The sequence below is a fragment of the Piliocolobus tephrosceles genome, chromosome 5 (genome assembly GCF_002776525.5).
Source record: "Piliocolobus tephrosceles isolate RC106 chromosome 5, ASM277652v3, whole genome shotgun sequence".
NCBI classification, from domain to species: domain Eukaryota; kingdom Metazoa; phylum Chordata; class Mammalia; order Primates; family Cercopithecidae; genus Piliocolobus; species Piliocolobus tephrosceles.
In genome coordinates this window covers 5,765,070-5,778,672 of record NC_045438.1, presented here as the reverse complement: position 1 = coordinate 5,778,672, position 13,603 = coordinate 5,765,070, and the positions used below count along the sequence as shown (strand labels likewise).

The window sequence follows — 13,603 nt, the reverse complement described above, 5'->3', positions numbered from 1 at the left end:
TTCTTTCAGCTGTAATCAATCTGAGCTCAGCGTTCTTTCAGCTGTAATCAATCTGAGCTCACCGTTCTTTCAGCTGTAATCAATCTGAGCTCAGCGTTCTTTCAGCTGTAATCAATCTGAGCTCAGCGTTTTCAAAGTACACAAGGAAAGATGCTAGAACCCTTTAAACATGTAAGGATGTTGGATCACTCGACACAACCAGTTAAACCAGTAAGGTCCCATAAAATAGTTATAGCTGGTGGAGTATAATAATCAGAAAGGGCCACAAGTTGATTTGTGTAAGAGCTTCCCACGATGTGCCCAACTCTCAACAGTATTGTGTCTTCTCTGCAGAGAAATGGTATGTTTATCAATTCTTTAATTGCAGCCTTGACTATTGGTGGGCAACAGCTCTTCTCCTCTTCCACATTCAGCTGTCCTTGTCAGGTTGGAAAAAATTTCTATTATGGTTCTGCTTTTCTTGTCATTCCTGCCTTGATCCTTCTGATTGCTGGCTTTGCTCTGAGAAGCCAAATGTGGACAATTACCGGTGAATACTGCTGTAGCTGTGTCCCTCCATACAGGAGAATCAGCCCCCTAGAGTGCAAGCTGGCTTGCCTTAGGTTCTTCAGCATCACTGGGAGGGCAGTTGTTGCTCCTTTAACCTGGCTGGCGGTGACCCTGCTGACAGGCACGTACTATGAATGTGCAGCAAGTGAATTTGCATCTGTGGACCATTACCCAATATTTGATAATGTCAGTGCCAGCAAACGAGAAGAGATCCTAGCTGGGTTTCCATGTTGCAGATCAGCTCCTTCTGATGTGATCCTAGTAAGAGATGAAATAGCTCTTCTGCACAGATACCAGTCACAGGTAAGTAGATTTTTTTCCCCCTGCTATGTTATCCCATAGAACTACAGTCACTGGAAACATTGCAGATTCCTACTGCTTCTCATATTCTCTGATTATAGAATACAATACTAGATACTGTTCATCAAAGTGAGTTCTACTGAGCGAATATACATAGTCAGGATGTTGGGCTTTGGAGTCAGCAGAACTGAGTTTTAGTCTTGCTTTGCCACTTATTAACCTGCAAAACCTTGAGTAAAATGGGGATATTAATGGCACCTACCACATGGGGTTGTTGTGAGGAATGCATTTACCAATATATCAGAAGTGTTTGATATGATTTCTAGAATCTAGATTAAGAAATAGATTTTAGATATTATAATGAATATTATTGCTATATTAGTAAATCCCATCTTCTGTATATATATTCTTAAATATGCATTCTTATATATTACTATCTCATCTAAAATTATAGGAAGCTTAATTATAATGAAAAATAACTCCAGTTGTGATTCTAAATTTGGTGTCTATGAATAGGTTTATGTCAGAAAGTGGGGGGGGGGGAAGAAAGCCTGAACCCTACTACATTTATAGGTTAAATTTTTAAAGTGCTATTGTGCATTTTGTCAGTAGAAAGAGTGACATTGGCAGTCATCAATTTCTCCAAGGGATTTGAGGAAAAAACACATTTTGAAACCACTGTCACATAGTAAAAGCATAGCTTTTTAAAACTACTTATTGCAAAGGCATACATATTTTTTCACTGGTAATCTTAGAGTTACTACATTGTAGAAATGCTGAAGTTATTTAGTTGGGAAAAGCTACTATCAAGACACAGAATATCAAGTTATTGCAATATGGCCCAGTTTTTAAAAAGTTAGAAATACCATTAGATATGCTGTGTCTTAACTTTTAAAATACTAGCCCTAATGCTCAGACAGAGGAGCTATGTAAAAGTATGTGAAAATTCAAAAAATCAATAAAATATAACTTAAAATAATTTTCTTGCTTAAGAAAAGCTAAATTGTAATACACATTGGTAAGATTTTCTTAAAGTCAAAATAAAATGTGTTATTAAATGCATACACAAATTTCTGTGAAAAGACACTTTTACAGTTCTGAGTACCATTGCCAGCAGGTTGTTTGGTTTTGTGACAACAAAACTTACATTTATTGATGTACTTTTCATATACTGTATAAATATTTCATATCTTAATTCTAGTCCTGATAATATTGAGAGATGGATATTACTACCCCATTTTACAGATAAGTAAATCAAAGCTCAAAAAGTTTACGGAACTTGTATAATTCAGGGCTAATAAACTAGATCAAGATATCCCAAGACTAAGCCGTCTTCTGTGACTGTCTCAACCTTCAATCACATTTCATTAATATATGTTATTTTTCAGTTAGATTTTTTGTGAGTTGACCACAAAATCGCCTTAAATTCAAGTATCTTCTTTGCCCATGCCCCATTCTAAAACATCTTCCTGACATTAACTTCACCCCATTTCAATCTACCTTCTAGACATATGCCAAAAATATCTTTCTAAGTGCAAATTGAATGATGAGATCCCTTCCCTACGCATATGAAGCCCTTCAGTGATTTTCTACTAGCCTAAGAACAAACCCAATTTCTTGGCATAACATACAAGGCTTCAACATCTTGCCCTTGACCACTTTTACATGGCTCCTACAAGCATGTGAGTCCAAATGTCTTGAGGTTCTGCCAACTATTCATGCTATTTTTTCTTTACCTTCTTAGAACTCTCTTTACCTTCTTGCATCTGGTGAACTTCTTTTTAATAATTTAGGGGCCGGGCGCGGTGGCTCAAGCCTGTAATCCCAGCACTTTGGGAGGCCGAGACGGGCGGATCACGAGGTCAGGAGATCGAGACCATCCTGGCTAACACGGTGAAACCCCGTCTCTACTAAAAATACAAAAAACTAGCCGGGCGAAGTGGTGGGCGCCTGTAGTCCCAGCTACTCGGGAGGCTGAGGCAGGAGAATGGCCTGAACCCGAGAGGCGGAGCTTGCAGTGAGCTGAGATCCGGCCACTGCGCTCCAGCCTGGGCGACAGAGCAAGACTCCGTCTCAAAAAAAAAAAAAAAAAAAAAAAAAAAAAAAATAATTTAGGCTTTTGCATTATCTCCTCTGGGAAGTATTCCCTGATACTCCTTTCCCTTAAGTGAGTTCATTCCATTGTGCTTCCTCGGGTGCTCTGATTACTCATATCAAAAACTATCCCATTGTGTCATATTTCTTGGCTTGCTCATTTATCTCCCTTTTCAGGCTTAAAAATCATAGAGAAAATGAATGCATCTTTAATTATTCACATATGAGTTCCCCATAACCAAGTATATGTATTACACATGGGGGAAGGTCAACATGGAGCTCAGTAAATGATTGTTTATAGATTTTTTTTTTTTTTTTTTTTTTTTTGAGACGGAGTCTCGCTCTGTCGCCCAGGCTGGAGTGCAGTGGCCGGATCTCAGCTCACTGCAAGCTCCGCCTCCCGGGTTTACGCCATTCTCCTGCCTCAGCCTCCCGAGTAGCTGGGACTACAGGCGCCCGCCACCTCGCCCGGCTAGTTTTTGTATTTTTAGTAGAGACGGGGTTTCACCGTGTTAGCCAGGATGGTCTCGATCTCCTGACCTCGTGATCCGCCCGTCTCGGCCTCCCAAAGTGCTGGGATTACAGGCTTGAGCCACCGCGCCCGGCCGATTGTTTATAGATTAATGGGCATCTGGGATGGCTCTTCCTCTGCCATGCTGGCCTCTGTTTAGTTAAATGGTAATAAATATCACCTCCATAGAGTACAACTATCCCACTGCACACACACTGGAAGCTCCAGGCCTGTTGATAAATCACAAGATGCAGAAGAGGCCTTCAGTACCCGAACTGGGACTGCGTACTGCTACCATCCCCAAATATGTGGAACTTACCTCTCTCATTTAACATAAGAAGTGCAAAATATTGAAAACAGTAAAATGAAAAGAAAAAAAAAGATTCTAAGAATAAAAAACAGCCATTTGAGTCCATCTTTAAAAGCCAACACGATATAGTCTCAAAAACTAGTTCATTTTCCTTTTAAAGTATGTTTCAAAGACACATAATGAAACTGGTCAGCAAATGATTATTTGAGGACAAGGGAAATGAAAAGGAAAACAATAATGTACTACATGGCACAGTGACTATGCTATTTTTTTTTTTTTTTGTCTTTTTTTTTGAGATGGAGTCTCTCTGTGTCACCAGAGCATTTTTATGGCATGATCTGGGTTCAGTGCAACCTCTGCCTTCTGGGTTCAAGCAGTTCGCATGCCTCAGCCTCCTGAGTGCCTGGAATTACAGGCATGTGCCACCATGCCCGACTAATTTTTGTATTTTTAGTAGAGATAGGGTTTCACCATGTTGGCCAGGCTGGTCTCGAGCTCCTGGCCTCAAGTGATCTACCTGCCTGAACTCCCAAAGTGCTGAGATTACAAGTATGAGCCACCATACCCAGCCAGCTATGCTATTTAGAATACATTTAGATACATGAGTCTGTTCACTGACTTGCTTTTTAGCTGCAAAAGAGGAACGAGCAACTCAGGAAGAAATATCAATGAACACCTGTTGGTACATCACTGAAGATGCCTTAGAAGGTTACTATTATTATGTATCGTATCATTTTCGTCACCATCATTATCAAATATTTATTAAACACTCAACGAATGCATAGGCCTGTACCTGAGAGTTGAGAAGTAAGGTTGAACTAAAAGCAAAGCAAGGTGTATATCATATGTAAGGTTAATTGGTGGGTTATAGCATCTGTCACTTCAAGGACAGTATTTAGAATCCATTCCAAGTTAACTAGTCAAATTTCCTTGTAACTCAAAAATCTAATTGAAATGGCTGGGCCTATGCCCTCCATCAGATCTATTTCCAAATCATATCATTAAAACGTTGTTGATATATTAAAGATGGGAAAAGCAAATTTTATGCCCATATTTTAGTTCTTAGGTTTGTAGGAATCCCTCCTCCTATGGCTGTTGCTTGAATATTTGATGTATTGATACTTCCTGTTTTTCTTTCTAATAATGATGTGAAGATGCTGGGTTGGATTTTGATCACCTTGGCAACCATTGCTGTCTTAGTCTCCTGCTGTGTGGCAAGGTGCTGCTCTCCCCTCACCTCTCTGCAACATTGCTACTGGACCAGCCACCTCCAGAATGAGAGAGAACTCTTTGAACAAGCAGCAGAGCAGCACTCTCGGCTCCTCATCATGCACCGCATAAAGCAGCTATTTGGCTTCGTTCCCGGGAGTGAAGATGTCAAACACATCCGTATTCCTTCTTGTCAGGACTGGAAAGATATTTCAGTACCCACTCTTTTATGCATGGGTGATGACTTGCGAGGCCACTATAGCTCCCTTGGAAATAGGGTGGATGAGGATAACGAGGAAGACAGATCAAGAGGTATTGAATTAAAACCTTGATTACAGCACCTTTCTTGAGTCACGTTGCTTAGTAGATACTTGGCTTTTATGATCAGGGTCTTTCAATGTAATCTCTTCATCTTTTTCTTTCTCTTCTGATATTTGTTTACGTAAGTCCATCTCAAATATTATTTCTAAAATCAATTTATTAGATGATTGTGCCAATCTCTCCTTTTGAAACTTTGCCAATGGTCTGGTAATGCCTAGAGTGGAATATGAAGTCACGTGGAAATTTGCATCTGAGTTGTGTTACTTAGTAGCTGTATGAAAATGAATATTTCTGCGTGCTATTCTGTCATCTGCACATTGTAGCTACCTCCTAGAGTTATTATGAGAATTAAACATGAGAATACAAAATGTTCAGCACAGTGTCTTTCATCAAAATAGATGCTAATAAATGTTACTTCCTCTCTCTTTCTTTTGCATTCCATGTCTTCTATCACTGTTTTTCCTGCCTCCATTTTCTGGTTTTATCAGTTTCTACCTTTATATAATATCCAGAACTTTTCGCAGCCTCCCCCTCTTTCTTCAGACCTAAATATCTGACCTTTTGGGAAGCAGGACAGAAACCCCTTTCTAATCCGGTAACATGTGAGGGAGAAGCCCATGCAGGAAGGTCTTGAGTTATCCTACTACAACCTGGGGACAATGATATATTATTGTATCATTATTAGTATCGTGTTATTTGTAGCACCTCCATACTAGGAGCATTTTTATGGCCACTACATACGATGTTTCTTCTAGAAAGCTTCTCCACTGTGCTCTACTACAGAGACACCATTTGTACCTTTTCATTACCAAATTGCACCTTTGCCCTCCAAATCCATTTGTGAAACCAAAACTGCAATCTGTACTTGTATATCCATTATCTGTAACTCCAAAAGAGAATAATTTCTGCCTGACATTGCTCTGCCTGGCTTTACTAAATGCAGCCTACAGTATCTGGACAATTTGCTAATTTACCTAGATTATTTCTGTGATATATAGTGACTCGTGCCTGATTTTTGCTACATTCACTGGAGCAACTTGCTCATTAGCAAAAATAAGCTATCTGAGGCTGAGGGCTTCTATTTATTTCTTTAGTCAAAACAATACTTACTGGACAGTGGACCAACTGCCAATAGTCAATCCAGTTTTCAAGATTCACTTTCAAGGAGACCAAGGAACCTGACTATACTATCTAAAATGCAATCAATTACTTGGTAATCTACTTTTACACAATTACGGAAGGTTCTATTTTGTATAAAGTTCTGGAAGAAGAAGCCGAAAATGATTTTTAAAGAAATTGAAATGTTTTCAGGTTTTGTTCTGTACTCCAACAAGAGACTGCATATTGTAGTTCTTTGCTGGGAGAACTGTCCTGCCCTCACCATTACTCATCTGTCATCTGACCTAGGAAAAAATCAGTCCCTCTCCCTGGGGTCTGGATTTTTTTTTATCTATTCAGTAAAAAGGGATGATAATGTTTTACCTCTTGGAAGAAAATAACTGAACTAAATAAGTGCTTAAGGTCTCTTTTACACCAAGTATGATTTTTATGTTTATGTTTATATATATACAGGTCAACATGCATACAGCGTTCTGAAATGGTAGTAGACCCAGGTTACTTCTCCTGGAAGGAAAATATCCCCAACTCTGAATCTGAGCTTTCTCTGAAGACATTTACTGGCATTCCACTTTTAAAAGAATGTTAATGTACTGACTCTTTTCAAGTCATCAAGGAAAGCCATTCCAGTTTGTCAACTAACTTTACACCCAGTAGTGATATGACATTACACGAAGGATGTTAAAAATACAAATAGAAGTACATTGTGGAAGGCAACTAGGGTTGTAGTTTCACTCTGATACAAATGAGCTGTGTAAATATGGAATGTCACTTCCATTTTGTTCCCTAAGGTCTGCTCCAGTTCTAATGCTCCAGTTCTAAAATTCTGTTTCTATATACCTGATAATTTTTTATATCCCTCTGTATTGGAACATACTAGTTAAATGGACACTTTCAACCACGCTTAGAATTAATTTATTAGTTGTCAGGAACTATACCACAGTAAAGACTCTTCAATAAGATTTTCGGTTAACAACAAAATCAAAGAATATTTGAAGTTATAGCATTACATCATCAGAAAGAAGATTAATAGTTGTTTATACCCTAATACCAGGAAACTATTTCCACTAGCTTCTGAAGCCCTTTCTACATCAAACTCTTTTAGTGCATGATGTAAAAATTTTATATTTTGAGCCAGTTAATCATGATCTTCTCCTGTAACTTTCTGGCAAAGGATTCTAAGTATTCGTTGGCTCTTCTACATGGCTTCAGAGTGATTTATAGCATCTATGTGAACACTTAAAAGGTAGTACACACCCCTGGGATTTCATCATACAGTACATTATCTATGTCAGATCACATAAATTGAATTTTTAGTTTTTTTTTTTTGGGGGGGGCTATGGTCTATAGCATTTTTTGTTCCACAGCTAGTTAAATAAAACTTTTTCATTATGAACATGGTACTCCTTCCCCTTTATGCTTAATGGATTTATGTAATTATAAAACATACAATTAAAGTAATTATGTGCTAATACTACTTTATATTTTGCTACCAAATGCCTTTGGCTACCACATCAAACCCTGGAGCTTGACATATATAAACCTGCTCCTTTCTTAATTTCATTAGCTCCTCCACAGTGCCACCATGACCTAAGTTGCCTCCTTCCCAGGAGACAAATACAAACCCATGTGTAGATGTGTTTTACTCAACTTTCTTTGTTTTCCAAAGCTGAATTGTAGAACCTAATTTATACTCTGTCCTTCTCTGTGTCTCTTTTCTCTGTTCTCAGTCTTCCATTCATTTTTTGTACAAATTCTATTTGATTGTAATAAACAACAGTGAGATTTTACTAGCTGTTTTCTTGCATTTGGTTTGTAGCACAAAGGGAAATCACATTAATCCTATAAAAGTTTGAAGTATCGTGGCCAACCAAAGGCCTTCTGAATGCAAGACTAGGTAGGTCTTTGCTTTCTCGAAAACATAAGGTGTGGAGATACAACTTTAACTTCCAAATGGAGTCCATGGAAAATTAGTACCAGTCAATAAAGAACAGATACTGGCAGGCTGAGGAGCATAGACAGCTACACAACCGGCTTCTTAAGCTGGGGGGCGTAAATCCATAAATGTGATGTCTGGACCGAAGAGCAATGAATACAGAGAGGCAAACTGTATTACTCCTGACCTGAATTATTTTTCTGTACTAACAACCAAATATGATTAAGCTTCTGTAATTTCAGTATACCGGAACTTCAGGAACAAAACAAAACGCATGAATTTCAAATATGGTTTCCTCTGCTGCCACCTAGTGGTCAAAACAGGTGTCTGCGCCCATTTGTGGTGATGGCGGTAGCAGTAAAAATAATATGTAGTGCCCACTGTATGCCAGTTACTTTCAACAAATTATCCTAGTTACACCTTTCCACACAGTCACAAATAGTCACCTATTGACAGTAAGTTGCTGAAATGACATTAAATAACATTAATTCTTTATTAATTCATTGAGTAATTAAGATTCAGAGAAGTAATTGAGATACAGAGAAATTAAGCAATGTGCCAAGGGTCACGTAAGAGTTGAAACCAGAATCCAGCCCTGGATCCTGCACTCTGCAGCACTGTGCTGGAATACAGCAATGAGGTATGTTATCAATCTTCCAAGGCCTTGTAGGTGTCAGGAGGATAATCCTAATACTTCCGTCAATGAATAACTGAAACATCCGGGGCTCTGACTGTGTGTTGCCATATCACATAAGCCGCTCTCTTTCCACCTAAATCATACCTGCATACATCAGGGCCCACTTTCAAGGCACTATGCTTCTTAGCAAAGTCACCTGTCCACTCTCACTGGGACATCACATTGGACCCAATCTCCCCAACAGCCTGTGGCACCGATTCTATTAGTTGCAGACTAACCACACACCTGCTCTGGAGTCTCAGGTGTTCTCTTTCTCATGCATGGCATGGGCATGGCACTACTGTCATCTGTCCCTTGATTTTGGGTAGGCCATTGTTATGCAGTGTCAAAACAGGGATCAGGAAAACACCATCTCCTATCATTTATGTTGTCTTGCACAAGTCAGTCTCTCTGGGACTTCAATTTTCCCCTCCACGACAAAGGAGAGGGTGATTAAATTGCAAAGGTGGTTGATTAAACCATTTTGAATCACAGACCCCTTTGAAGAGCCATTCTGGGGAAGCTTTTTTGAGGACATATCCAGTGCCTACACACAGACACCAGCTCACATACCTCAGAGTTCTCAATACTGTCGTAGGCTAAATAATGGCTCCCTGAGGATGTCCATATCCCTGGAACCTGTGAATGTGACTCAATATGGCAAAAGAGACTTTGCAGATGGATCAAGGTAAGGATTTTGAGATGTGGAGATACAATCCTGGATTATCTATGTGGGCCCAATGTAATCACGAGGGTGCTTATAAAAGGGTTGCAGGAGGAATCCGAGTCAGAGAGAAGGCAAAGTGACAACAGAAAAGGAGTGTCAAAAAGTGTCAGAGTTATGCAGCCTGAGAAAGACTCAATCAGCCATTGCTGGCTTTGAAGATAAGGGGGTCATGAGCTAAGGAATGTGGGCAGTCCCTAGAAACTGGAAAAATCCAGGACATGGACTCTCTCCAAGAGCCTCCGGAAGGAACACAGCTCTGCTGACACCTTGCTTTTAGCCCGCTGAGATCTGTGTCTGACCTGTGCCAGAAGAGTAGTAACTACATACTGTTCTTTTAGTTACAGAACTATAAAATAATACATCTGCAGTGTTTTAAACCACTAAATTTGTCGTAATTTGTTACAGTGGCAATAGGAAGCTAATATACAAACCAATACACTTCAGGAGCTTATGAACCCACAAGGCTGTTGAATGAGACTCCCTGGATGAAGACCTCTAGGTCATTTCTAACACAAGTACACTGATTCTATATGTGCTGACATTCTGCCTTGGGCAAAACTATTGCTCCTGGAAAACAAATGTATCTATAATATAATATTTTATGAATACAATTCAATGTGCTCTAATATTTTAAAGTGTGCTAAAGTGCAGAAAGAGCTGAATATAAACTTTATATGCATTTATAGATGTTTTACCTTAAGCTGCAAATAAACATTTAAATATATTTTCCTTCTGTAGTTGCCAGTTAGCGGCATCAACAGAACTATTTACTATAAATTATTTCATAATGTAGACATATGTTGGCATTTGAAATGTGAGAAAGCAAATGCCAAAGCACAATCAATCAATCTCTGGATCTACATGGTGTTTTGATTTCACAAATTTCATAAATCAATAATAGGTCATCTATTATTGATAAGTTTATACCTGCCATCATTCTTTCATGTTGAAATAACTTGAATTTGGAAAAGCTGCCTACAAAATAAGCATCTTTAGTCCAATGATGATTTAATAGATCCTATGCTGTCCTGTGAGACAGGTTTATATTTCATGGGGAAGATAATGCAAAAAGCAAAATTCATCCAAGTTACTACCGGCAGAGCTAGAATAATAATTTAATAGGCAATTCAGTACTGCCTGCCATCGGGGAGCCTGATGTTTTGAGCTCCTTCTGGGAAATTGTCTGGGGCTCACTGGCATGGGGTGCCCTGAGCCAGACCAGACTGCAGGGACCCGTTTCTTCCCTTCCCCACATCCCTGCACTCTGCGACCCTCTTCCCACAGTGTGGCATGCCAGGGGTGTTCTAGCTGAAAGTGCCAACTCCCACCTGCAGCCCTAGAGCCAGTGAGGTGGTGGCAGCAGCAGGTCCTTTCCTTGGTGTGCTGCTGCACTGGGCCCAGGGTGGTCTCCACTGTGTGCCGCGGATCAGGCCATCCTCTGGGGTGGTGTGTCTACTACCAGTGCTCTGATGGCTTTGAGGGCTCTTACAGATTGCCGTCCTTTCTGACTTCAGATCAGTGTGGTGAATCTGTGTTTCTTGGGTTGGTCAAGGACATTCCCTGCACTGGAATGGAACCATTTATCTGGCACCACCCCTAGGACCTTCTCCCATCTTCCCCCTTGGTGGCCAAGTGTAGAAGGTGGGGTGCAGCAATATTAAGAGACACTGTTTTAGGAATGTAGTGATTATGGCCTAAGCCATTCAAGAAAAGACATAGTTGGAAGATGTGTAGTAAATTTAACTGACTAGAAAATAACCATTCCCATTTTCCTGCATACTTGGGGTAAAATTTCCATTTGTGGTCATCAATAAAGAACATATTTTGAGAAAGACTTTGGAAGCCAGTATTCGGGAGCAGCAGGATGAATGACGCAACTTAATGAGTAATGATGTGACCAGCATTACAAAATAAGGTGTACAAAATACTGCAGAGGCAAGAAGAACGATTTTGTTTTGCTAGAAATGACAATTAGCCATGGGATTGTGTGTAGCAGCACTGCTTTTTTTTTTCTTCTAAATCATGGTGAGAGATATGAAATTAGACAGCAGTGCTTTTGACAATAAAGAACATGAAGAGATGGCTTTTCTTCCTGAATAGGAAAAGATGGTGCCTGGACACCATGGAGAATCTTCACACAAACAGATTAAACAAAAAGAAATGCATTGTCACTGGATCCTTCAGGTGCTGCTTTACCAGCTGGATACCTCTGTGGCCGGTGGTACCTCTACTTGAGTTTTGCTTGTTCCTGCTGGGCTCTTTCAGCGCACTTGGCCCAGCAGGCCGTGCTTGCTTGTGCTACCGGCCCAGATCCTATGCCTGCCCAGAGGGAAACAGGTGCGGAGCGGCAAAGGGTATGTGAGTGAGCAAGTACAGTGTTCAGCCACTGTACACAGCAAGCATGCCAGCTGCTGCAGCAGGGCGGGTAGCTCCTGGCACCGTCGCCATGCGAGACTGTGGCTGGACCAGACATACCGCAGCTTCCACTGTGGAAACCAGTGTCTGGATGAGTCGAATGCGGTGGCACCCAAAAACGCAGAGATTCCAGGAACCACAGAGCTCCAAAGAGGGTGTTACAATGTGTCACAGCGCTGGCTCAGGGAGCCCCGAGGTCTGGGCTTCCAGAATGGCCACAGCTCTTCTCTCCCTCTTGTCACCTGCAGTGTGGGTAGCGGGGATAGGGGGCATGTTTTGACGGAGTGTGTTTCAGCCCGTTTGTGTTACAGGTCTTTCAGTCTCACCACCCCGCTCTGGCCCGGCCCTGTGGCTGCTTCCCGTCATGTGGGGCAGCCGCCCAGCCCTAGCAGAAGGTGGGAGGACTATAGTGTTAAAGCTCTGACTTGGGGAATCCCAAGATCTCGGCCCCCGGAAGGGTTGCCCCTCTTCATTTCTGCAGTCTGGGAGCGTATCACCGCCCACAGCTCGGCAAGCAGGCCAGGAACATGTCACAGCCCCTTTAGCTCCCGACTGCAGTTCAGCAAGGACCAGAAAAGTGTTACAGCTCCTTTCGCTCCCGCTATTCAGCAGGTCCTGCGTTCTTGTCCTTCTTCCAGAAAGAATGAGGTTATGCAGAAAACTGGAGGGTGAGCAAGGCAGAGAAGAGCTTTATTGAGTGACAGAGGACACCCAAAGTGTGTGGCTACCATCCGCAGGCAGGTAGTAGCCATGAGTGTCTAAGCTGGTCTGAGTCCAGCGGCTTTTATGGCCTCAGAATGCAGGAAGTGCATGCTGATCGGTCCATGGGTGGGCCGAGAAAAAGCACCACTTAATTGGTCCAAAGGTATCAAGGAAAATCTCACTCCAGATTAGGGACTTCACTTGGAACTGATAGCCCGGCCTCTAGGCTTCAGGCTGTCCCTGGCTTGAAGATGGAGTTTCACTGGGGACCTGCCCCTTCCCACCTAGGAACCTGTCTACCTCACGCTGCCATCAGTAATCCTCTATTATTTATTCCAAATCTTCATCAATAAGTCATTATATCTTACAAGGGCCCATGAGTTTTAAAAATATATTTTTAAATACAATTATATAAGATTGTTTATAGAGACAGGGACTCTACAAAAAAATTTTGCCACCAGGACACTACATACCTTAGGGGTAACCCCAACTCAACCCTTCACTGTATTTTCTCAAAGGAAGCCAGAGAATTGATGACTTATATTTAAATTTTTCATTTTAATTCTCATGTTTTTTCTATACATTTAAAGTCATTTATATTTCATTTCACTAACCCTATCTTCTATCTCTTTTGCTCCTTTGTTTTCTTCTCCCCATGTCTGAATCCTTTTCACATCCAAAGCAAAGGTAGGGGGTTTGTGGAGAGTGGTGAAGAGGGAGAGGAAAAGAGGAAGAGG

At 40.9% G+C, this 13,603-nt stretch overlaps 1 protein-coding gene across 5 annotated transcripts in view; it reads left to right on the top strand.

Annotated features, from left to right (window-relative positions):
* The window catches only part of CALHM4 (calcium homeostasis modulator family member 4), a 34,317-nt gene extending 26,114 nt beyond the window's left edge, over positions 1-8,203 (top strand). For 2 of the 5 annotated variants that reach the window (XM_023218976.2, XM_023218977.2), the window contains exon 3: positions 4,919-8,203. In XM_023218976.2, the coding sequence (XP_023074744.1) occupies positions 4,919-5,305 (387 nt within the window). In that variant the 3' untranslated portion in view covers positions 5,306-8,203. Of the gene's footprint in view, positions 1-294; positions 853-4,918 lie in introns of those variants that run through there. The other 3 variants (XR_002733072.2, XM_023218975.2, XM_023218974.1) reach the window with 3 other exon arrangements.
* Positions 8,204-13,603: the final 5,400 nt, after the last annotated feature.